This window comes from Trachemys scripta, chromosome 6 (genome assembly GCF_013100865.1).
Source record: "Trachemys scripta elegans isolate TJP31775 chromosome 6, CAS_Tse_1.0, whole genome shotgun sequence".
Classification (NCBI taxonomy): Eukaryota; Metazoa; Chordata; order Testudines; family Emydidae; genus Trachemys; species Trachemys scripta.
The window spans coordinates 67,396,468-67,423,340 of NC_048303.1; the positions used below are offsets into that span (position 1 = coordinate 67,396,468).

General features: G+C 41.5%; 1 protein-coding gene across 2 annotated transcripts in view; it reads right to left on the reverse strand.

Annotated features, from left to right (window-relative positions):
• REEP5 (receptor accessory protein 5) overlaps window positions 1-26,873 on the reverse strand; it is a 34,170-nt gene continuing 7,297 nt past the window's right edge. For both annotated transcript variants that reach the window (XM_034773031.1, XM_034773030.1), the window contains exons 3-5: window positions 11,153-11,291; window positions 5,212-5,380; window positions 1-3,603 (exon numbers count right to left, since the gene is read on the reverse strand). In XM_034773031.1, coding sequence (XP_034628922.1) covers window positions 3,554-3,603; window positions 5,212-5,380; window positions 11,153-11,291 — 358 coding nt within the window. In that variant the 3' untranslated portion in view covers window positions 1-3,553. The remainder of the gene's footprint in view (window positions 3,604-5,211; window positions 5,381-11,152; window positions 11,292-26,873) is intronic.

Consider the following 26,873-nt stretch of genomic DNA (forward strand, 5'->3'; position numbering starts at 1 on the left):
TGTAAGATACTGCTCTTTATTTATATCTTTCTGTTCAGTACATTACATCTTCAGCACAGACCAATTGGCTAAGATATACTAATTTTTCAAACAGCTGCTGTGAGAAGACTTACAGACTGGCACTGAACTGAGTGGCCAGTGCCCACAGGAGTTATTTGCAAGTACAGAATGGGTTGCTGCAGGAATCCTTCCCTTACAAGACTACATGAGTGAACAGGTCCTCTTAATTTGCATACCTTTGAAAAATCTTCCCACTCACCTAAAGATTCAATATATCAAGCCTGAAAGCAATTTTAAGAGAATGTTAAGTTTGTACAGTTTGAATTTCCCATACAGCAACTTTTATTAGCAGTAATGCATACAGCACCAAGCCACTTAATGTGTTTGTCTAACTGTAAATGAGGTGGAAGAATTGTTTTTAAAAAAAAAAAAAAAAAACTTGAGGGCTGTGTTGCACTAAACATAGTGTTAACAGCTGTCTGATCAAGAGGGCTTTGTTGTAAACAGAAAACATTTAACTATTCAGTTCTGAACCTTATTTAAGAATACTAGAGTAAACTTCCCCTTATACCTCTCTAAAAGGGCTTTGCTCCACTGATGGGGTGAAGTTTAAAAGATAGGATTCTTCAGAATCAAAATTAACTGGGTTGAGAATCAGGAAGTTATGTTGTGTCCCTACAAGGATGGCTGGCTGACCTTGGAAAGTCTCTAACCTCTCGTTTCCCACCTCTTTAAAATAGGGACAGTATTTAATGGCCCTATAAGGTGTTGTTTGTTTACATAAACAGTACTTAGTTCTTTTCAGTTACTGAGTACCATACTTCATGGGTATTGCTGCTCTCAAACCTAAAAATTCTCAAGTGTTTTAACAGCCTTCTAAAAAGGAAACTGGCAATAATGTTAATGGCACAAGCTGACTGGCTTGTGCAGAACTGATTTAAAGTGCATAAAACAAATTAAAATGGGTTATAGCCCCCCCCAAAATTCCACTAACTCCATTTTAATAGGACTTCCACTAAAATATAGCATGGAGGATGATACTAAAGCTTTTTCTCAGACTACCTTTACATTGCAATTCTTAGCAGAAGTGAAATCCAGAGGATGACTACTAGTTTTTTAGGTTACTATTGCACTTCCATTCCTGATCTAGCTAAGTTTATACTGTGCTATTCATGCTTTTGTTAGCTGCAGGGGTGCTGTAAGTTAGCCAGTGTCATAGCTATCCAATGCTTAATGCTGGGGATTGGCTGTTTTAACCCCTTCCTCATCATCTAAAATAGTTTGTTGGAAATAGTGGCAACCCTCCCAACTTTAGTGACCTGCAGTCACGCTGTACCCCTCCTTTGTCCACAATGGCCTTTGTCTCTAAAGGGAAAAACTTCCTGTTTGCATGGGAAGAGTTGGAAAAACAACAGCACTTTGAATAGTTAAGTACCCTTCACCCACCCCTTGAGCTCTTCTACCTAGAACCTTTGCTCTAAGGCATTCCTAAAAGTAGGGCAAGAAATTCAGCTTGAACTGAAAGTTCCAATAGCCCTTCCCATTAAAATTCTAGAGGACTAGGGAGGCAGGGAACACCACGACTGTACCAACAGGTATTTAAGGGTAGGTCATAGTTAACGAGGATATCTGCCTTTGGCACTGCTCCACTTGCTCAGTTTCAAAGTTACCTTTATCTGTTGTTCTATGCATTAGGCCAGCTTGTAGCAAAAAGTGGTCACAAAGCAAGGGGGAGTTTTACCAGCCAACCATACACAATATATACTTGTCTGCAAGCTGTGCTATTTCAAGTTCTCCATTCAGCATACAAACCTGGCCTTTTGGGGGGAAAATATACTTAAATCACCCACATTCCTTACTAGCACTGAATTCTCACTACCTCCCATTTTAAATTGCTCTCTTGATTACAGATTATGCTCTAAGGCATGTGTGATACCTCTTCATTAGTCTAGCTTTGATTTAAAAATCTATTTCAGATATAACCCTGAAGCTGCTGTATTACATTTTTGTATTGTTTCATGCATTGAGAGATCGCTGATGGATTAACCCTGACTGTCTCATTCTCAAGTTGGAGAATTCAATGCATTTTTGTAGGAAACTAGAAACCTTCACAGGTTTTATGTGCTGCTCTACATTAATTGGAATGTATTTTTCTTAAGGTACATGGGCTGGGCCACAATTACAAATATGGAAAAATTTATATTTTAAAAATGATACAAAGCCAGCAAGCTCTAAGGAAACATCACAGGGCATAATGCCAAGGAAGAGAACATGATGTAAAACTACAAAGTTGTGTACAGTGTGAATATATCTCAATTCAAATAAAATAGTAATGCTAACAGTAAATGCAAGCACAGATTGTAAAGGGCCAGAGTGTTTTGACTTGTAGGAATTATTTTTAAGGCTTTGGTCACATTTGTGGTGCTCTGCTCCTGTCCAATTAAGTAACCTAGATGTTTTACTTCTTCCCCTGTAAGAGGTTTTTTGATGCCCATGCATTTCATAGACTAATTTAGTGAGTAATAGGGGGAAGACCCACATCTCCTTATGTAGCCAGAGTAGATAACACCTTTTGCAGAAAAAGCTCAGGGAGGAAGGGGTTGATAGGAACAAACAAGATAAGAGGCAAGCCCCATGATTACAATGTAAATTGTAACTGACTTCAGCAGATATTTCTACAAATCATTGCAGCAGATTTTTTTTTTTTTTTTTTTACAGTTGCTTTCTGCTTCTGAGTAATTTTATTTGTAAGGCACTCCATTCCTGAACCGTTTCACATGCCAATTCCATTTAACAGACAAGTCAGGGGTTATGCTTTAGTCAGTTTGCACCAGCAGTTCAATGCATCCATTTCTGGCAAATAACTTCACACCAGTATAACCCTGGTCATTTGCACTAACGTGCTCTTTTCTACATTTAAGAACTACCCATTTAATATTGAACACACACACACTTTGTACTGAATACTGAAGGTTACAAGTGGTACATGCAACAACATGAATCTCCATGACCAAGTGCATAGTGCGGTTGGCTTCACTGGTGGGGAATACATGTATTAAGCCACTTCCCTCTGATAAATTATTTCCTGTATATGCAAACACATGTGCATGAAAATCCAAGAAGAACGCATTACTTTTGCATACAAAAATGATATGTTACAGAAAGAACCAGTCAAATGTTAACAACTGTAAATACAGAGAATGCATGCACAAAGAAAAACTGTGAAGTGCAGAGCCTGTGGGATATAGATATAGTTTTATTTAAGTTTGTGTTCACGGCAAGATGAGACACTACTGAAAGGTCTTTCCCTGCATGGAGATGAATAAGATAAGTTTTCAATAAGCTTTAGATGCTGCCCATTGCACTGCATTTAAATAGAAGTGCTTACTTTCTATACAGACAACATAAAAAGTAAGCAAACTTACAACATGTTCCTTTAATATCAAAAATGTTTCCAAGGCAACATTATTAAAATTATTATACCACAGTCTCCAGTAACATTGAGCTGTATAAAGGGGGGGGGGGGGAGGACTTTCTTCATCCTGCTAACAGTTTAAATGCCCTTCTTCTCATCACCCAGTAAGTTCACTGTAGCTTTCTTGGCTGGAGGAGGGGAGAAAACAAAGTGTTAAAATTTCTATCCTGCTACAAATAAGAGGCCTGTGTAATCACTATTGACTGCAGTTGTGAAATAAAAATCTACATTTTACCTCCAAATGCTGAGGGAAAACCAACATTTTAAAATAGGCAAATAAAATTGACAATGGGGTGGATCAAGGCTGTGAAGTTTTGTAGAAACAGATTCTGTGAAAATCTTTATTGCAGCAAACCAACCATAGATTGATAGCACCACAGTGAAGATCACAGACCAACTTAAGAAACGAGCATTATTTAATATGGGATATACCAGGTCTAGCTGTAGTACCTGAAGGTCTGTGTATATTTTGAAAGTTTCACTATAACATGTCCAGAGAATGAAGCAGCCCATCAGTCAGATGGAGTGGGCTGTAATAACACACTGATTTAGGAGGTATGTGCAAACCTTAGTGTCTGAGGGTGTTTAATGGGGGGAAGATAAGGAAAAGAGAACAAGAGGGCAAGACTCAAGTAAGAGGAACGCAAAAAAGATAGGAGTAGAGAACACAGGCAATAACTAGGAGAACAAGAATAGTTGTGAAGAAAGAAGTTATTGTGCTTTAAACCTTGTCTACAAAACAGATGTTTGTCTCAGTAAAGGTCATGCATCAAAAGCGTAGGAAAAACAGGAAAGAATGAGTCATTTACATTTGGGTAGGAAAATAGAGGTAAGAGAAGATAATGGGGAAATCAAAGAAAACTCCTAAAAAATTACAAGAGCTTCTTTCTCCCTTCAGATTTAGATTCAAACACTCCAGAAAGGTCAGCTACATCTCCTTCTTTCATCCATATTTTACATGAGGCATTTACAATGCAAGTTTTTTGCCTGGCTTCCTTGGGAGCTAAATAAGGGCTGAAAAACCTCCAGCCTTCTTCCCCCCGTGCAAGCCCCTCTGAACCATTTCAGCATGCTGCTTGAGCTCCAGCAATTGTACATCTAGGAGTCACTATAGAGATTTCACTTTTCTCCCGAGACCTAAATCAGTTTGTTTGTTTGTTTGTTTGTTAAAAAAAAAAAAACCAACAGAAAAAGTGGGAGTGAGGCATTTTGCTTTCTGGGAGGGGAAAAATACAGACACTTAATAGGTAGTAATGTTTCACCTTGTGTTAAATTCCAAGTAATATTAACAACTTGCCATATAAAACATTTGGCAGTTATTCCACAGCACCAAATTCTAAGTACTTCAGGTGACTCAAAATGCACCGAATACGTAAAGTTGTATGGATTGCCTTGTGTGATGAGCTGAATAGATTCTCTCACTAACACCACCTCTGTATGGACATGCTAAGATGTAGAGACAAGCAAAATAACTGGACCATTTCATGCAAGCAGTGTCCTTCAAGAGATTTGTTGCTTAACGTAGACATACACTAAAGAAGTGGTACTTGCTGCATCTATGCCCTCTACAATCCTCCTCCTCCTTTACTTTGCTCCAAAGGCAACACACACCCCACCAGATATCTGCAAAAGCAGCATCTTTTAAGGCCAAAAAATAATCATTTAAAAGGCATCAGCCCTGAAATCATAAAGGTAAATTCCCACTCCTTGAGGTAAGTTTACATTCTTGGTCTCACCTTCTTTAGTAATGACATCTGCAGTCTCTGCAGCTTTGTCTTTCAGATCCTTCACAACACTGTCCAACTGAGCCTCGTGCTTCAAGAACAAAGGGCGGATAATTCGGTGGTAGAGAAGCTCTGCTCCATTGGAAGGGCTTGGAGCCATGCACCACAGGAGAAAGCCACACTGCACAGAAAAAACAAAATCAATATTGGCGTTGAGAGGGGCAGGATGAGATTCAGATCTGGGTTCTGTCCCTAACTCTTCCCCCAGACACAGTGACTTACCAAGGTCACTTTTGCTTTTTCTACACACAAAAGTTGTACTGGTTTAATTAACCTATATAGTAAAGTGACATGCACAAACCCCCCTCCCGCATGGGCTCAGTTATACTGGTATTGCTTATTTTCATATGAGAAGAGGAGAAATAAGCTATACCTGTTTAAGGCTGGTTTATACCAGTAAAACTGCATCCATAGTAGGGGGTTGTACTGTAGAACTGAGTCAGGGGTATGGTTTTGTTGTTTCAATCAAGTATTAGTCTCTGTACCTCAATTCCCGGTCTGTAACATTAGGATACCACCTCACAAGAGTGTTTGGAGGATAGATCTTTTAGCATATGAGAGGCTTATGTACTACTGGAATTGATACTATACACATTTCTATGGCAACCATCCCAGTACAGACACACAAAAAGAACATTTAGGATGCAAAGTGAACATCAGAATTAGTCAAAGTCAGCACCTGTGCAACGTAAATTAAGACTCTTTGTACATATATAGTGTGAAAGAGGACCTGCTCTGAGGTTGAATCAGGGTTGCGTACTGAAGAAGGCTGTTTTCTGAAGGACACCTACCTCATTTGTTGCAGGAGTTGGCAGGTGCAGAGTCTTTTCTCTTTGTGTGGTCCCCTATCTGATAGCTAAGCAGTTGAATGCTGCCTTGGAGAATTTGATGCCACACCTGTCTTTGCTACAGAATTCCTATGTGATGCTGGGCCAGTCACTGAAACCAAATTTCAGATGTACAACTCTACCCCAATATAACGCTGTCCTCGGGAGCCAAAAAAAATCTTACCGCGTTATATCGAACGATCCGCCAGAGTGCGCAGCCCCGTCCCCCTGGAGTGCTGCTTTACCGCGTTGTATCCGAATTAGTGTTATATCAGGTCACGTTATATTGGGGTAGAGGTGTAGTCACAAAGTTCTGTCTTCACTGTCTGGGTGCTCAACTTGAGACCTGGGGTCTGATTTACAGAAGTGCTGAGTACTCTCAGCTGCAATGGAAATCAATGGGAGCTGTGCTTCGGGAGCTTAAAATGCTAAGTACTGTAAAAAATCCAGTTTTGTGTGTCTCAGACTGGGCACCCTAAATAGCAGATCCTTTTGAGTTTAATATCTGCATCTCAGTTCTCAACTGAGAAATGGGGATAACCACCACTCCACTCACCACACAGAGGTGCTGTGAAGATAATTAATGAACATTGGTGAAACACTAAGGCAGACCTAAGCCACATATTGAACAAGGAGAAAACAAAATATTGAATAGGTGCTCATTTAAGTGAGCATCCATCCTATACACTAAATGAGGTATGGTGCAGGGGTGGGGAGTGGGGGGAGACAGTAATTCAAGACTGTATGATAACCCACATACACAAATAGGCTGAAATAAGGTTGCACCTTAATCCTGGTATTTCTTAATTTTTTAAGTGCTTGATTTTGCAACCTGAATGTTCTTTTAGTGTAGATTTTTGCTGCAATTTCCAAAGTTTTTTAAAAAAGCAAACTGAAAAAACATCCCATTATGTATAATCATGTTGACAGCCATATCGGTCATTGGCAGGACTGGAACCTTTAGATTCAGAATACAAGCCTCTGCCATGTGAGGTAATGGAATAACTGACAGCAATATTAGGTTGTCATCCTCTATGTGGACAAGACATATTTTGCAAGTGATTTCACAGATATGCTCACAGCAGAGAAATGAGGATACTCAGGAATTCAATTCGAGGTTCTGAAAGGGAGTGTTCTCCAGTGATCAGATCCTTCTTGCCCATTCCTTTCCCTCTCCCTCCCCAAAAGTTTGTCCCCTTTTACCTGGTACCCTCCAACTGTCCTTGTTCTCTTCTGCTTTGCCATCCCAGCTTCTCCTCCCAGTCCTATCCTACTGGCTCAAATCAGCACCCCTTGTCTAGACTCCCTTCACAGACTCCCTGTCCAACCACTGCCTGCCTAGAACTCTGTCCCAATTTCCTTTCCCAGCCAGTCCCAGTTTCCCTTTCACCTTGAACTCCCAGTTTCTCTCTCTTCCCTCCCCCACTGGTCCCAGTCTCAAACTCCTTGTTCCAATCTAGTCCACTTCCTCCACTCATTTGACTTTTTGTCCCCTATGCATTCGAGTCAGGCAGCTTCCTTCTCCATGCTTTCTGGGCACCAGCAGGGGGTCATTGAGAGCTCAGTTCTAGGGCCTCTCTATAGCTGAGAGCAGCTGTCACAGGGGAAGTCCCGCTTCACCCCTGCAGCTGTTGGCTGGAGCATGCTCAGCCACACAGGGTGGGAAAGTGGAGTATATTGAATGAGGTCCCATGTAGAGGATGGAACAAGTTCAGTGCACAAAGAATTTTTGAAAATTTTAAGAGGCTAAACTTTCATATCTACTGAATGTATGCGAACTGCAATTTTTCACAGGCTTGTAACTTGGCCAAGTTTGGGCAGGTTTTCACAGCAATAACAAAGGTCACCTTTACTGCCAAATTTCAAGTCCCTGCTCCAAAGCATGCAGGCAATAGAACTTCTGGGAGAAACTGTATTAAGAATTTACATGGGCAAGACACTTTTCCCTAACCATATTCTCAAGAATGACTGAACAGTTTTGGTTGAAACTTTGAATAAAAACACACACACACCACATTTATTTCAGCCTGATGCAGACACACAGCTTGGGAAGTTTCAGCCTCAACGGTTGAAGTTTGGCAAAGTTGTAAGCAACTAAAAGCAGGGCCTTATAATGAGAAGTGTCAGGCAATCTTAATAATAGGTGGTTGGAATAACCCTGCCTAGAATATGGAAGCTGTGCTATCAAGGGATTAGAATTCAGAAACTGGGGTAAATACAGATCTTTTTATAGCAGCACCTCTGGAGGCTGGTGAGCTTTAGAAAACTCCTGAGGAAGAGGTATTGGTCATCTTATTTAACTATTCATGAACAGATTTTCAGTGTACTCAGACTTTAAGGTCAGAAGGGACCAAGATGATCATCTAGTCTGACCTCTTGCACATTGCAGGCCACAGAACCTCACCCACCTGCTCCTGTGATAGACCCACAGCCGCTGGCTGAGTTACTGAAGTCCTCAAATCATGATTTAAAGTTGCACAGAATTTGCCATCTACACTAGTTTAAACCTGCAAATTTTACTACTGATTTTAATTCCCTTTGCAAGGTCTAACTCTGGTTGGCTTTTGGCAGTTCTCACTTTATCTCTACACTTTCTGACCTCCAAGAGGTAGCTTTCCTTGCTGATCCCTCCCATCTTCCATTCCTTGTAGGCGTTCTGCTTTCTCCTTAATCGCCTGGTTTGAGATGCTTGCTCATCTTCATCCACCTTGCAACCCTTCCCTATGAATTTTTCCCCGTTACTTGGGATACAGGCTTCAGATAGTGTCTGTAACTTTGAATTAAAATAATTCCAAGCCTCCTCCACATTCAGATCATTGAATTCTTCAGTCCAGTCCACTTCCGTAACTAATTTCCCCCCCCCCTTTTGGGGGGGGGGGTTAATTAGCTCTTTTGAAATCAAGGACCCTAACTGCAGATCTAATTCAGTTTAAACTAAATGGAAGAATAAATAAAAATAGCTCATGATCACTCTAACCAAGGTTTTCCTCTACAACCAGTTCTTCTCGGAGATCCTCACTACTCACCGACACCAAATCTAAAACAGCATCTCCTTTTGTTGGTTCAGCAGTTATTTGGTGAAGAAATGTCAGCTATCACATCCAGGAAAACCTGGGCCCTACTATTATTATAGCACTTGTCCTCCAATTTATATCTGGGTAGTTAAAGTCTCCCATAATCACAGAATCCTCAGTAGTATTTATTTATTTAAAAACATTAAAGAAGTCTCTAGCCATATCAAAATCCAAATGCATTGCTGAAGCATTGCTTAAAGTTAACTATGCAATCATGTTGTCCTTTCAGAAAAGGATTTTTGCCACTTCTCCATTTTCTTTGCTATACTTCAGATTTCCTACTGGGAAATTCAATAGATCATGTTGTTACAGCTATTCTTTATTGAGGTGGGTGAAGAAATGGCCTTCAGGGAAAAACATCTAATTATCATTTGGGTAGTTACATGGCTCTCTGCATGATAGTGTCTAAGACAGTTTGATCACTACAAAGAGAGGAAATCAAGTAAGGTTTAATTGATTTTCAATTCTTTTGAGGGAGTAAATCTTCTGTTGTAGTTTTCATAATCAAGTTGTCACAGTGGCATATTCCTATTCAATTAAATAAAAAAAAGTATCAAAGGAGTTAGAGGCAAATTTAATATTTTTCTCATCTTTTTGTTCAGGTAAAAAAATTATAGTACTGAGTTTCAAAGCTCTCCAGATTCCAGTCTAATGAGCAAGCTGATCTTTTTGAGTCCTAGGCTGAGGGTTGACTGCGCAAAAAATCCAACCCCCCCCCCCCCCCCAAGATTCACTCTACACCTCGCACATGGGGTTTATTTCAACTAGAGACAGAGGTAAAAGCTACCATGTCTTATTTTCCACTAGGATTTTACATCAAGATAGTTAACTTGATGCATTTAAAAAAAACCCTTTTCTGCAATGAATAAAAAATCCTAACATTGCATTAATGAACTGGATCCTTGCTAGAAAGAAGCATGGCCCTGTCAAGAGAGGGACAATAGTTTCATTCTGAATCTTTAGCAGGATCAACTGAACTGTTCAGTTAACGGCTTTGAGTAGAATCTTGGCTTTACTATAAGGTGCTTCCTGGGAAAGAACATCAAACCTGGTATCATATTACAATCATACAATTTTAACAGCAAGTCAGAATTGCAAGAACCCTGATGGACTAAACACACACTTAGAATTCAGCATTCTTTGCAAACAGTTGTGACAAAAATAGCTAAGCGCAGAGATATGGGGAGAGAGAAATGAGAGAGAAAAGCAGCCCACCCAGAAAGTACATAACAGTTAATTACTCAGTTAAAAAGCTACTCAGTTACCTGGATCTTTCTCCACCCAGAAGTGTATTAAAAAATAGCCTATTGAAATGAACACAAACAATGTAATGTTTGAAAGTCTGGTAATATCACATGTTTGTTGGCAAAGACAGCCTGCAGCATGTTAGGCAAGTTGTAATTTGTAGTTAAAGTGTAGCTGATTATTTACAGCCTGCTGAAAGCGTTCATGGTGCTGCAAACATAGTTTAGTGACAAGGTACTGGGACTCCAGCTCTGCTCTTTCAGAAAGACAAGGTCACGTTAAAGGATATATGAAGCCCATATGATCCAAATCAATATCTTCACCCTCTGAGTCACACGCTTCCCTCCCCCCACCCAAATACACAGGATTTATACTTTTTATTGCGGTCTTCGAAGTTACTTCTGCTAATTCCATAATGTGGGGGCAAATGCCTTGGGTCTCTTCACTGCATGGGCACACACAGTCATCTTGTCTCAGCCTAGCTAAAGAATTTGGCTAGGGAATCAGCTTCCCTAGCCTGTACATGCTGTGCTCCTCCTCCCTGCAACTTTTGACATTCTCTTCATTCTCCCCCTAACCTCGAGAGTTCACTCTCATTGTGCCAAAGTGACAATTTATATGCTAATCAGTTTAAAAGTTAACTATCACCCAGTATTGGGGAACCTGATTGCCATCTACTTCTTTAATAGATTCTACGTTAGGTATGTTGAGATTCTTATTTTAAGGGGAAAGGGAGAACCAACAAACCTTCAGCATGTAGTAGAAAGGGAACCAGGACAGAAAGATATCAGAGAAGAATTCTGCTATGCTGAAGATGCCATACACAACCCAGTAGGTCAGCCACTGTGTGTCATCATCTTTGTTGGGGCTTTCAATAGCCTTGATTCTGAAAAGGAAAGCGTAACAGGTGAGCAGTTCAGTAATGCCACCTCATTTACAAAATACATGGATTTGTCACAAATCTGTTATGATATAGTGGAGAGACCGATCACTTTGATTTACCTGTGCATATGTATGTGGGAGGAAAAATTCCTTTCATACAGAGGACTTGCTCCAGATCTCTGAACACTAAAACCTTTCTATATACGAAAGGCGCCGAGAAACTCAAATATATTTTTAGGTCTCCGACTTGTGACTTTTTGATGATAAAACATACATAGACATCAAACATAGACATCAAATTATTTGTGGCCTTCCATTCCAGTAGATAGTTAAGAACAGGTTAGGTAATGTTAGCAGAAATAATGTGGAGAGTCCTTCATTGAACCGAAGGTGTTCCACCTTATTGAACCACATGGTCTTTCTGTCCACATTCTAAGATAATAAAATGTTCCAGTTCACTGGAGACAACAAGATAGGGCTCACAGAAAGAGTTCATTTGCTGTTTCTTTAGTGACAAGCAAGAAGGTAAGTTATTCACTGGTTCCATAAGAAATAGCACAGACACTATCCTCCTCAATAATTGGAATGCACCTAGTGCTTCTGCATACTATTAGAGTCTAAACAGTAGAACTGAAATGCAGATCTGTACTATAGCTCCCTAAACAAAAGCCAAACTTTGGACTAACAGCTTTTAAAGTGCAATGATTATTTTAGCACTCTCATACACAATGATTCTGCATGAGCAAGAACCCAAATTTCATACAAGCAGAGGCAAAAACATGTAACTATGTGGCTGACCTGTGTCAACCTGCATGTCATAGCAAAACATCATTCACCTGTGCAATGCATTATAAAAAAGTTTAAACAAACACGCTCTCCTTAGAAAACTAGTGTGAATTCAAGGAAGTCTTACCAGAGCCTGAATATAAAGTGAACAAACTTATTCTTGTTATTTTGTGGGACAGAAGAGAGGTGGTAGCCCTTATTTTAAATTGGATCTGAGCATGTACCTAAGTGTTGTAAATATTGCATCTGTAGCTGTTGGGCTTTCTAGAAAGCCCATCTAGAGTTGCCAGAGTTTCTGTAATATTTGGAATGAAGTTCTAGAGTGGGGGCAAGTAACTAGTACACAGTGCTTGAGAGACTGGATGGAGTTTGACCTGAACCAGAGTAAACTGGAGTTTGTGTCTTCACATTAGAGAGTGAGCTACTGAATAAAAAGTGGAAATCTAGGAATCCTACAAGTCCTAAAGAACTCCAGTGAAATGTTACCACTTTGGATAAGTTTGAGGAAAATTCCAAGGATTGAGTAGTTATTAGATGACCCAGGTTAACAAATGTACAATTTATTTGTGAATGTGGCAGTACTGGAAAGAATGTTCCTTTGGGTAATTCTATAGTAATAGGATAAAGCGTGTATACTTACCCAATTCGGTTTGTAATGTTCTTGTATATATTATTCCTTTAATATTGTTTTTTGTTAAGTCTGGGGGGAGACCATCAGTCGCACAAGATTTTTTGAAAGTCTGTAATAATGCTTATTGAGCCCTGTGATTCATGGCTACTGACAATTCTGCCTGTGAATACCACCTCTGTTTTATGAAATGCTAGACTCCTTATAGTGCTTCAGATCCTGGTTCTACAGGTTAAAAAAAAAAAAAACTTGTCACACTATTGATTTTATGTTTTAGATAAACACTGGAAAAAACACTCCCCAGTTGACTTAGCTCTGTTTGACAAAATTATCTTGAAGCACAATATGGCACAAAGATATTGATTTAACTTACTTGTTATCTGGACAGAGTAAACATCCTCAACTTTTCCTGAGATCCCACAGCGGGATATTAACTGAACCTGCCATGACCCATCCAGCACAGTTAACCTGTGGTGCTCAAGCCACTTTGCTGGCACAGAAACTGGAGGAACAGGCTTTTCAAAGAGTGCTGTAAAGGACAGCATTTCCATGCCACTGCTGCTCCCACAAACACAGCACTATGATTGCTCCAAAATCCCTCCCAGCCAATGGTGTAGTAACAGACAGGAGAGGAGGGAGAAAAGAACTGCATTGATGGTCTAATGCAGGGGTAGGCAAACTTTTTGGCCCTAGGGCCACATTGGGTACAGAAATTGTATGGAGGGCCAAGTAGGGAAGGCTGGGAGAAGCTATGCCTCCCTAAACAGTGAGGTGAGGTGTGGCCTGGCCTCCGCCCCCTATCCAGGCCCCCGGAACCTCCACCCCCATCCAACCCTGACTGCCCCCCAGGACTCCCACATCCTATCTAAACACCTCTGCCCCCTGACCATCCCACCTTTACCCCCAGGACGCCCATCCCCTATCCAATCCCCCCGGGTCCCCTGCCCCATCTCCTCTGCTCCCCACCCCTGACCTCTATACAACCCTCCCTGCCCCACATTACCTGTGGGGTGGAGGAAACGGGGGAGGGCTCAGTCCTTTCCTTGTGCATTTCCCTTGCTTGTTTGGCTGCTCTCCCTGGCAGTCGGGCAGGGTTCGCTCCCTGTCTGGGCTTGGCTGCTGGGGACAGGGGCCAAGCACGCTGGTGGTGGTGGTGGTGGAGGAGGGGGGCCCTGGCTTGCTCTGCCCCTGTCCCCCACAGCAGGGCCCAGGCCCCTTGACCATCCCCCTGCAACCCCCCCCCCCTCCTTCCCCCCCCCCCCAGAACTCCCCCTGCTCCCCGCCCCCTGACCGCGCCACCCTGTGGGGTGAGTGTGGGGCAGATTCATTCTTCCACCCCGCCTCTGTGTGCCCTCCCCCACCCCTCTATGTAACTCTTGCTATTGGGCCAAAATAGAGAAGAGCTAATCCAAACATAACACCTGCTCTGTCAGCTATTAGCACCCAAAAAAAAAAAAAAGAAGTGATTATCTCCCTCACTACTTGGAATTCACACTTCTGTTCTCTATCCCTTGATCTTTCTGTGCGCCTTTCTTCCCCAAGGCCCACATGGATGCAGCCCTCTCTCTCTGAGCTAATTAGGTGAATTGCAGCTCCTTCAGCTGGCCACAGCAAATTACCAAAGACTAGAACAGGAGTACTTGTGGCACCTTAGAGACTAACAAATTTATTAGAGCATAAGCTTTCGTGGACTACAGCCCACTTCTTGCATCCGAAGAAGTGGGCTGTAGTCCACGAAAGCTTATGCTCTAATAAATTTGTTAGTCTCTAAGGTGCCACAAGTACTCCTGTTCTTCTTTTTGTGGATACAGACTAACACGGCTGTTACTCAAAGACTAGAGCACTTCCTCCTCACACACCGCTGTTTTGACAGAGCTCTTAGCCCCTACTGGCTCACAGAGAAAGGGCACACACAGATTCTCTATCCCATCTCATACCGGCTAACACAAATAGAGCCCCATGTATTCCATGATGCCCTGGAACTGCCCCTTACTGCGAAATTGTAGAATTCATCTAAACAACAACAAACAAAATGATGTCTCCCTGTTTGTGAAGAGAGCCTTGGAAATGTGAGCAGAGTCTCAGCCAATGCAGTGGTTTCTTCCTGAGTCTGGAGACCCTGAACCTGCCTCAAAATTGTTAACTATTTAACAGCTGATCGCTTTAGTGCAAATATCCAGCTAATGTGTGTGCCCACAATCCCAAACGTCCATTTTTAATGTAAATGCAACTATTGAAGAGTTTCCAGTCTGCACCACCAGGGCGATGCAAAAACTTTGCCATGGAATTCAGGTCCCTATTGGCATTAAACATGGGGAAGGCTTTACCATTAGAGCGGAGGGGGGCAAACTACGGCTCGTGGGCCACATCCGGCCCACAGGACCCTTCCCTCTGGCCCCCGAGCTCCTGCCAGGAAGTGAGGCCAAGCCCGGCTTGCAGAGGAGCCAGCACAATTCCCTGGCAGCACGGTGAGCAGGGTGGAGGCTAGCCTCTGGCCCCTCCTCTTCTGCTCCCCTCCCCACCCTCCCTCGCAGTCACAGTTCCCCCAGCACCTCTTCCCCCCTCCCCCTCTTCTCACACATGAAGAAAGGTGGAGAAACAGTCTTTCAAGTTGATTGTTGGTGATCAAAAAGAACAGGAGTACTTGTGGCACCTTAGAGACTAACAAATTTATTAGAGCATAAGCTTTTGTGGGCTAGAGCCCCTTCTTCGGATGCATAGAATGGAACATATATTGAGGAGATATATATACATACAGAGAGCATGAACAGGTGGGAGTTGTCTTACCAACTCTGAGAGGCCAATTAAGTAAGTGAAAAAAAAACTTGAAGTGATAATCAAGTTAGACCAGTACAGTTTGATAAGAAGTATGAGAATACTTACAAGGGGAGACAGATTCAATGTTTGTAATGGCTCAGCCATTCCCAGTCCTTATTCAATCCTAAATTGATTGTATCTAAGTTTATAATAGCACTAGTGGAACTGAGGATTATTTATCCTTCTACCTATCCAGCAACAGCCCCCTTATACCAAGCTACCATACCAAACTAAGATGCTTCATCCACGCTTCCAGTATTGGCCGCAAGCTTACACACTAGAAAGAAAATCTACAGAACTCATATCATCTATCACATACAACCCCACAGACTGGAACTCAGGCTGAGCTCCAGTGTCAAAACAGTTTTTCCATTTTACCTGAAAGGGGGAGGAACTAAAAAAAACCACACACACACACACCATTGCTTTCTGGTTTCATCCAAAAGTATATTTATATGTATTATATGGACACTAGAGCTGGCTCAGAGTTTCTGAATGAATTTGTAAAAAAAAAAAAAAAAAAAAAAAAAAAAAAAAAATCCTTTATTTGGAAAAAGTGAAAATTTTCACACCTCAAATTAACTTTTATATATTTGCCTTAATGTGGTTCTGACCTACAGTGAACCCCTGGGCAGAGACAGAGGATCAGAATTAAGTTGTTTATGGAACCTTCAATACATTTCTAGCCCTTCAGTCATGTGGATGTGTGATTTTCCTGTTTCTTTAAAAACAACCAAACTTTAGTTAACGTGACTCTATAGAGCATTATTAATGATGAAGTTTCAGAAGTTTGGAAATAATGTGCTAATGCTAATATTCCTGTGCAGTTTGTGTGAACGTAGACTTGTTTTGCATCCATAACAAGTGAAATGAAATTTTTATCTGGTTATCAACAGCAGTACAAGCAAGGGAGACTAGATTTGCTTTGTAGATTCAACCTAAACAATATACTACTAATATGAAAGATGTGTACTGAAGAATAAATATGTCAAGTATGAAAATGCACATGGAACAAATGAGATGTTCAAAAGTAGCTAATGCCCACATAATCTATTCACTGAAAAATCAGATTGTAATAGTGATGAACCAAGAACTAATAACTTTATTGTAGCTAGAGTAGTTTGGGTACTTTGATTATTTTTATAGAAATAAGTTGTTTCAGTACAATCTCCACTTTCTCTTCAATATTTATTTCTGAACATATCTTTAGTGAACTTCAGCATTTATACTGCAATAGTATATCACATTGCAACAGGACAATGGTCTCCAACTAACTTGAGAGAGACCTTATCATGTACTGTACAAAAGACCCAACAACATTTCATTTTTATCTTAAATCATGAATCTAACCATACAATATTCAGCATGCCATCTGCCTTAACAAGTGACAGGAATATAAATTACAGACGAAGTCAGACTGTGAGACACTGGCACTAGAGCAATTTTAGTATGCAAATTTTAAAGGTAGGTTATTTTACAAAGACATCTTTGTTGCAATGTTATTTGTATACCGGAAGAACCAGGGTCAGCTTCAGCGTTTTTGCAACCCCAAGCGGCAAAAAAAAAAAAAAGCAGCCATGATCGGCTGCAGCTCTACCACCGCCGCTTCATTCTTCAGTGGCAATTCGACAGCAGGTCCTTCCCTCCGAGAGGGACCCGCCACCGAATTGCCACCCCTTTCCGTTGGCCGCCCCAAACACCTGCTTGCCATGCTGGTGCCTGGAGCCAGCCCTGGAAAGAACAGATAACATGTAATTTATGATAGCTCTAGCATTGAGACCTACTAAACTACAATGTTCTTAGAATTGAAAAGGGAAAGAAATACCTAAAAATCACATGGTATAGCTTTATATTTTTAATTAAAACCTAAAAAATGGACTGGCTGCCAGTCACAGTCCCACCCCAACCCAAAAGCATCTGTAATACTGATGTGTGATCAAATAACAGTGCAAATCATTGTCTGGAGATTGAACTGTTCAAAAAAAGTTTTATATCATGTCTATATAGTATACTGTATGGGATTTATTTTAAAACTCCTGTGATTATGGCACATCAGAGGGGACAATGGTACCTACAGAAACGTGTTCCTCCTCAACAGCATTTTCTGATACAAGAAGCAGTTTCGAGCATATTGGATCGTGAACATCCCACGGCTACATTTATTTTAAAATCCATGAACGTCCAATAGAAGAAATGCTACAAAAGGAAGCTACAAAAGGAAGCTACTCTCTTTGAGCCTGAGAGAGTCAGCTCTATTGGATTGTCTGTGTCATGAAATTAGTCAAACAGAATTCTAAACCAATAGTGCTCACCTTTTCTGCAACCAGCTAATTAAAAAGTTACTGTAAGCATCTTCCGATTTTAAGTGAATTAACTAAGCCAGAAAATTTTAAGTTACCAGATTCCTTTTGACAAGATTCAGCTATTTTGCAGAGAAAGACTAAAACCTTCTTTCTAAAGCTGTGATGCTACTAATTACTACTCTAATTAGGGTTAGCAATCCATACACACTTCCCTTTATGCGTATTATGCATTGCATACCCTTTTAAATTCTTTTGCTTATTGTTAAAGGATGGAGTCCAGCAATTGAGAGATGCCAAAAGCTGTTACTGTAAGTGTCATGGGAAATGGGAAAACCTTAGAATTTACAGTGCATACCAGATCACTCATGTAAATAAAGCATTACAGATGTGCAGAATTAAGAAACTAGGGACTATACCACTTTCTCCATTGCTCTTTTCCAAGATGAATACTACAGGATTTTTGTTTTCAGTATTTTACAACACCAATCTGATTAGTGCAGAAGAGAACACAATAAAGTGGTATATATACTATCAGTTTTAAAACAAAAGCTATTTTGTATCAATATATAAAAAGCAAGGAAAATGAAGTCACACAGAAAAAAAAACTGTCAATAAAAGAATACAGACACTATTGCGATCACATTTCAAGTGGTGCCAAACACGGGCTTTTCCACCAGTAAGTAAACTAAACACTTTCCCAGCAGCACCATTAGTTAACTAATGAGAACTAAGAAGAACCTGGAATAATACTTTAATTTGGAGGGGAGAGAAATGGAAGCGTTTATATCTGTTTCCACTTTCCTTCTCAAGTGACAAACATTTTACTGAGTATCTTTACAACCAGGAAAAGAAGAAACACCCTCCCCCACAAAGTATATTGGTTAAAATATACAAATATACACAATCTTAGGCCAGGTCTAAAACTAAACTAAAAAGTTAAGTTGACCCAGCTACATCTCAGTGGTGTGAAAAATCCACATCCCTGAACAAAATAGTTAAACCAACTTAATCCCCAATGTAGACACAGTGCTAGGTTAATGGAAGGATTCTTCTTTCAACCTAACTACAGCTTCTTGGGGAAGTGGATTAACAGCAATGGGAGAACCCATCCTATCGCTGTAGTGTCTACACTAAAGTGCTACAGCAGCATAGCTGCCGTGGTTTAAGTGTAGACATAGCCATAGACAGAAAGGCTTTAAAAGGCATAGGGATAGAAAACAGCCAGCATCTATAGACTCCTGCATACTTAAGTTTGCTATTTAGTGGGGACCCTTTAATACGTGATACAGACTCCTTATGCAATAATGAACTTGCATTCCACCACACTCAATAGAGTATTGTGTGTTTGTAGTTACTGATATATTTGTTTTGAAAACGTGAATTTTGCAGATCTTCCTTTTTTGTTAAAAAAAAGAAAAACCTGAAGGACTATTCTTTCCCCACCCCTTCTGAAACCACACCCACACACCCCTACATCCTACCCATCCACTAGACTTATGTTTAGAGCCTTCCTGGATTGTTTCCAGTATCTCGTCACCTACACAATATTGAAACACCCCACTAATGTGCCGCCCTCCTTCCACAGTCTCTCTCCCCTCTTGAACTTAGTATTTCGTACTACCAACCAGACCTTTCTCAGCCACATTTATCACATTGTTGGAATCTTAGGCACTTGCATATTTAACCATAATTTTTGCAATTGACAATGAACTCTGCCACTAACAGATCTCTCAAGTATAGTTCCTTCGTCTTCCTCATTATCACATCCTGCCCTTGGCAAAATTGTCTAAATTCATACTAGGGTATCACATTTTATGCAGAAGGTGCCCATGTTTATATATGCTTCACTCTTGATTCTTTTCTCACTCTTTCAGCCATCAAATATTGACTCTTACCTCACATCTTTATTCCTGGTTTCACAGTAGCAGCCATGTGAGTCTGTATCCGCAAAAAGAACAGGAGTACTTGTGGCACCTTAGAGACTAACAAATTTATTTGAGCATAAGCTTTTGTGGGCTACAGCCCACTTCATCGGATGCATAGAATGGAACATATAGTAAGGAGATATATATACACATACAGAGAAGATGAAAAGGTGAGAGTTGCCCTATCAACTCTAAGAGGCTAAAATTAATTAAGATGAGCAATTATCAGCAGGAGGGAAAAAAAAAAAAAAACCTTTGTAGTGATAATCAAGATGACCCATTTCAGACAGTATGACAAGATGTGAGGATACTTAACCCGGGGGAAATAGATTCAATGTGTGTAATGGTTCAGCCATTCCCAGTCTCTATTCAAGCCTAAATTGATGGTATCTAGTTTGCATATTAATTCAAGTTCAACAATTTCTCGTTGGAGTCTGTTTTTGAAGCTTTTCTGTTGCAAGATTGCCACCTTTAAGTCTGTTACTGAGTGACCAGAGAGGTTGAAGTGTTCTCCTACTGGTTTTTGAATGTTATGATTCCTGATGTCAGATTTGTGTCCATTTATTCTTTTACGTAGAAATTGTCTGGTTTGGCCAACGTACATGGCAGAGGGGCATTGCTGGCACATGATGGCATATATCACATTGGTAGATGTGCAGGTGAACGAGCCCCTGATGGTGTGGCTGATGTGATTAGGTCCTATGATGATGTCACTTGAATAGATATGTGGACAGAGTTGTCAGCGGGGTTTGTTGCAAGGATAGGTTCCTGGGTTAGTGTTTTTGTTCTGTGGTGTGTGGTTGCTGGTGAGTATTTGCTTCAGGTTGGGGGGCTGTCTGTAAGCGAGGACAGGTCTGTCTCCCAAGATCTGTGAGAGTTAGGGATCGTCTTTCAAGATAGGTTGTAGATCGTTGATGATGCGCTGGAGAGGTTTTAGTTGGGGGCTGAAAGTGACTGCTAGTGGTGGTCTATTATTTTCTTTGTTGGGCCTGTCCTGTAGTAGGTGACTTCTGGGTACTCTTCTGGCTCTGTCAATCTGTTTTTCCACTTCAGCAGGTGGGTATTGTAGTTTTAAGAATGCTTGATAGAGATCGTGTAGGTGCTGGTCTCTGTCTGAGGAATTAGAGCAAATGCGGTTGTATCTTGGAGCTTGGCTGTAGACAATGGATCGTGTGGACACACCACACTACAAGATCTCTATCAAGCATTCTTAAAACTACAATACCCACCTGCTGAAGTGAAAAAACAGATTGACAGAATCAGAAGAGTACCCAGAAGTCACCTACTACAGGAGAGGCCAACCAAAAAAATAAGAGAACGCCAGTGGTGGCAGGACTCCGGCGGTGCTTTAAAGGGCCCGGGGCTCCTCTCAGCGGCGGCGGCCCGGGCCCTTTAAATTACTGCCTGAGCCACGCCGCCGCTACCCCAGCCCTAGCCCGAACCCTGCCGCCCTGGGGTAGCAGTGGCAGGGCTCCTGCGGTGATTTAAAGGGCCCGGAGCTCCGTGGCGGCCGGAGCCCCAGGCCCTTTAATTCACCCCTGAGCCCCAGGGTTCATAGCTGCCTCTGTAGCTGGTAGATCTGGGGTGATTAAAAAGCCCCGGGGCTCCCAGCCACAGCCGGAGCCCCAGGGCCTTTTAATATTGAAAGGCACTGCCTCTTCCGGTTGAGGCCACGCCCCCACTCAGGACTTCGGCGTACCGGTAAGTCCTTTAAGTTACTCTCACCCCAGGTGGGGGGAGCAGCATATTAATTCATGGAGAAAGGGGGTGGAAGTATTTGGAGAAGCAGATATTAATTAATTGGGAGGCTTGACAATGGTGCAGAGGCTTCCAGCTTCTCTCCCTGTGCAGCTGTGGGTTCCAATAATGCAGGTGTACATGGCAGCTCCGCTCCCTTCCACTAAACTGTGGGCTCCTGCTCCATCAGCAGCCAGTCAAAGGCCTTGTCTAGAATGGTGATTTGCCTTAACTCCAGCCAGTGACTTAGCTGTCCTGGTGCAACCTTTAGCATTGGCAGGCAAAGACACCACTTGCACCGGTGGAATCTACCCTTCCTTGAAACCCCAGCATAAGCTATATTAATACAAAGAGCAGTTACTTGTCTACACCAATCACTAGAATCAGAGCAGATCCCTATTTTGGCAAGGCCCAATTCAGTTTATTTAAATTAAAAGTAATTTGTTTTGCCTCAAGATGTTGGTAGGTATGTTGAGTCAGGAATGCAGTGAGAACAGTTATTTTGCTATGGGGCCAAAAATCAAGTGTTTCATCCTTCCAATAGAAACACACTGCATGAGAAACCACTTGCTAACTATCTGAAACCCAATGTTTCAGACTTCCTCTCTGCCTGCAAAAGCTTATTTTATTCACATACAAAAGAGTGTGTGTGTGTGTGTTTATAGTCAGATATTCAGTAACTTCATTTCCGCCACAGATGTTCCTTAGATTCTAAAATGGGCCAGTCCTGTATCATTGATCTCAATGCTAAAGCGATCATTAACTTAACGGAAAAAGAGGCCTGGGACATGGGCCAGGAATTGCTCGGGTCTCCCACACCACTGGCAGGTGAAGTGTCCGCTGTGGCTCCCCACAGCTGCCTGCGCGGCTCTTATGTCCGGGCTACGGCTCCGAGTAGAACAGGAGCCTCTGGCCCCCTCCCATTTTTGGAAGGGCTCTGGTGCCCCTGCTGCCCCCCACCCCCAAAGAATCAGTCTTAATTTGTGCAACCATAATTTAAAAAAAACACACACACACACACACACCACACACTGCTCTTCCCCTTGCAATCAAATGAAAACTAACAAATATAGGAAAGTAAAAGGTTACACATTTTCTCATCAGCTTGTGCCATATTATGGCTACAAAAATGAGCGACAATAACAATGACACCAATATCAACATATTTAACAGTTGTATTTATTGTGATTCAGCAGAAGAATTACCTTTGTCAAGTACGGACATTTATATAAATGAAAAAGTTTAGTGTAAGTCGTGCTAGAAGGGGCAGTTGGCCTATGAAGTTTTCAGATCTAGTTCTTGGCAAAGCATTTGCACCTTCTTAATTAACCATGACAAAATGTAATACCTTGAGGTTATCATTAATTGGTGTAATCATTCTTGACCAGAAAGTTTATATTTAATTGCAAAAGGTGTATTTTAATGTCAGGAACCATTAGGAAAGGGATAGATAATAAGACAGATAATATCATAATGCCACTATATAAATCTATAATATGCCCACATCTTGGATACTGCATGCAGTTCTGGTCACCCCATTTCAAAAAGAGATACATTAAAATTCAAAAAACCCCAGAAAAGAGCAACAAAAGTGTTTAGGGTTATGTAACTGCTTCCATATGAGAGCTTAAAAAGAGTGGGACTGTTCAGCTTAGAAATGAGGGCTACTAAGAGGGGGGATGTGATAGAGGTCTATAAGATCATGAATGGTGTGAAGAAAGTAAGTGCTATTTACCCTTTCATCCTAGGAAATTAATAGGCAATAGGTTTAAAACCAACATAAGGAAGTACTTCTTCACACAACGCACAGTCAACCTGTGGAATTACCAGGGGACGTTGAAGGCCAAAAGTCTAACTGGGTTCAAAAAAAGAATTAGATAAATTCACAGAGGATAGGTCCATCAATGGCTATTACTTAAGATGGTCAGGGATGTAACCCCATGCTCTGGGTGTCCCTAAACCTCTGACTGCCAAAAGCTGGGATGGGAAAACAGGGGATGGATCACTTGATAAATTGCATTGTTCTGTTCATTCCCTCTGAAGCATCTGGCATGAGCCACTGTCGGAAGATAGAATATTGGACTAGTTCAGTGGTCACTAACCGGTTGATCCTAGAGAATCTCCCAGTCCATCGCGATCTCCAGTGGTGCAGAAGAGCTGCCACTAAGGCTTGCTCCCTGCCTGCCTTGGCCCCACACCGCTCCTGCAAGTGGCCAGCATGGCCCCGTGGGCAGGGGTCTCCCTCTGCATACTGCTCCTGCCTGCAAGCATTGCCCCCGCAGCTCCCATTGGCCAGAAATGGGGAGCTGTGGCCAATGGGAGTTGCGGGAGTGGTGCTTGCAGAGAGGGGCAGCTCAGGAAGCCACACTCCAGCCCTGAGCCCCCTCCCAGAGCCAGCACCCCAAACCCCTTCTTGCCCCCCCCAACACTCTGCCCCAGCTCTGCCACCCCTCCCAGAGCCAACACCTTGTACCCCACCTGCACCCAACACTCTGCCCCAGCCCGGAGCCGCCTCCTGCACCAAAACTCCCTCCCAGAGCTTGCATCCCTCACCCCCCCTCCTGCACCCCAACCCCCTGCCCCAGGCTCAGCCAGAGCCCTCACCCACACTGCAAACTCCTTGGCCCCAGCCCATAACCTGCATCCCCTCCTGAACCTCAATCCCCTACCCTAGCCCAGTGAAAGTGAGAGAGAGTGGGGGAGAGCAAGTGACAGGGTGAAGGGGGGAAATGGAGTGAGCAGGGTGGGGTAAATCCTGGATTGCCTTTAAATTCAAAAAGTTGTCTTGGGCATAAAAAGGTTGGAGACCATTGGACTAGTTGGACCATTGACCCAGTTTGGCCATCCTTATGTTCCAATAATCACAGAAATACCAGATTCAATCAGAGGGATGGATCAGTGTCTAAATCTTCAGATTTAAAAGACCTAATAGACTCCTGGATTCAAATTCCTGCATGGCCTACTCAGCCCTTCATCTGTCTGAAGTTAGATAGTAAACTGCAAGGACTCAACTACGTAGTAGTCTTTCGTGGAAAACTTTTTTTTTTTAATAAGGTTTTTGCTGCAGCTTTGGACAGTGACAAAGATTCCCTAATGTTTTTATTTTCTTAAGAGTAGGAGACTGCCCTGCAGTCCTTGGCCAAAATTTTCCCTCCTGATACTAGCATATTCTCATTGGTGCTCTCAACCCAGAGGAAGGCCGCATTTTCATTGGGCTAGTGCAGCATTGCCAACTCTCATATTTGTATTGTGAGTCTCACGATATTCGATATCTTGTACTTGAAGCCACAACTGCTGGACACAAACAGATAAAGTAAGGTTTTAGCTCTCAGCTATGGAGAAAAGCCTAAAGATGTAACTAAATTGTACCCTAAAATCTCAAAAACCAGAAGTCAACTAAAAACCCCCAGGGTGTTTTTTTTTTTTTTTTTTAAAGTCTCCTGATTTTTGGTGCCGAACTCATAATTTTTGAATGTTTGGGGTTGGCAATGCTGCATATGTGGCTTGTGAAGCACTCTGAGATCATTAAGGATCAAAGGCACTTTAGAAATATACTGAACCAGAACTTCAGCTGATGTAAATCAAGGTAACTCTACCAGCATCAGTGGAGCTACACACCAGTTTACATTAGCTGAGTATCTGGCCCACTTGGTATAAAAAAAAAAAAAGCGCTACATAATGAGACGCACACATTTATATATACCTCTGCCCCGATATAACGTGACCCGATAGAACAAGAATTCGGATAGAACGCGGTAAAGCAATGCCCCAAGGGGAATGGGGAGGGGCCTGCGCACTCCGGCAGATCAAAGCAAGTTCGATATAATGCAGTTTCACCTATAACGCGATAAGATTTTTTGGCTCCCGAGGACAGCGTTATATCAGGGTAGAGGTGTATATCTAGTGAAAACTGGAGGAGAAAAATAAAAGCCAGATTTGACATATGTCCCAAACTGATCAGCAATCCATAATATATATAATATCTGTGTCAGTTATAAGCTGATTGAAGAGAGCCTCTCTTCAGTTTCCTGTGAAAGGATGAGGAGCCACTTGAAATATGAAGATAAAGAGCAATTCTAATTTTCCTACCATTACTGCAAGCTTAGAATATACCTAACTTTAAAAGAAAACTTGTGACTTATCTAACCACCAGATACAGTGATTTGTTCAAAAAACAAATAAATCGTAAGACATAAGACTCAGAAATTCAAATGGCAAATAGGTTGAGAGGACCTGACTCTGAAGAGCATGCATCAAGTTGATATATACTGTTCAATGTTTTAACCCTCATTAAAAACCTAGAGTGTAGGTTGGGGAAAATGGTAGAAATTAAAACATTTCTGAAAGCAAGATTTGGCAGCTTTCCTTTCACATTTAAATTGAGAATCAAATTCTTCAAGCACATTTTCTCATCTCATTATCAGCAATGGAGACACAATGGGCCATTTCATTTGGAGATTTATGAGAAAAGTTATATGGAAAAAAGTAAATAGTGTTTCCCACCAGATTTGGAAAGAGGGAGAAAAGAGAGGTTGAAGAAACTCATTGCTCTAATTCTGAGCACTTATATAAATGCTTTACATTTTCAAAATGCTGAACAGTTGCCACAATACCACTGGGTATAGGAAAAGTAAACCCATTTAGAGATGGAGACAAAACGGCTAAAGTGATTTGCTCAAGGCTCCAGTGACAGTGCTGGAATTAGAACTCAAGTTTCTGGTTCTCAACCCCTAATCTCAGTCACTAGACTATGCTGCCTCTCATTACATGGGTATTTGTTAGTTTTCTTCCTATGTAGCAAAAAATGTAGCTTAATCAAAATATTAATAGCATAAATTAAGCCAAAGCAGCAGAGTTTAATTAAACGCAAATGTTTTTCTGCTTTTTGACATTAGCAGTAAGGCAGTTTTACTGCTTCAAATGACCTTATTCTTAGCAATTACAAAAAAAAAAAAAAGCACACTAAAAGAAAGTTTCAGATGATCCTCATCACTTAGAAATCACCGAAGACATTTCCTGTTCCATTTTTTTTTAAGTGTATGCATATTTTACACACACACACACACACACACACACACACACACACACACACACACAGCTGTTTTTTATATATAGCTTTTTGGTTTTGGTTAGGTAGTTCACCACCACTGGTTACGAGTGGGCTACATTTAACAGACTTATGCTCCAGAATGCATAGGAGAGGGGAAAAAGTATTGACAGCATTATTTAAGCACTGCCAACAAAAACGTTTTCTACTATTCACCTCTTCCCTCCTTTAGTAGTCTGGATATTCCCTTCTTCAGAGTTAAAGCTGGCTGGAAATAAGGCCTAGTCTTCACTTACCGGCTGGTCCGGAGGCACGCCATCGATGTTCTGGGATCGATTTATCG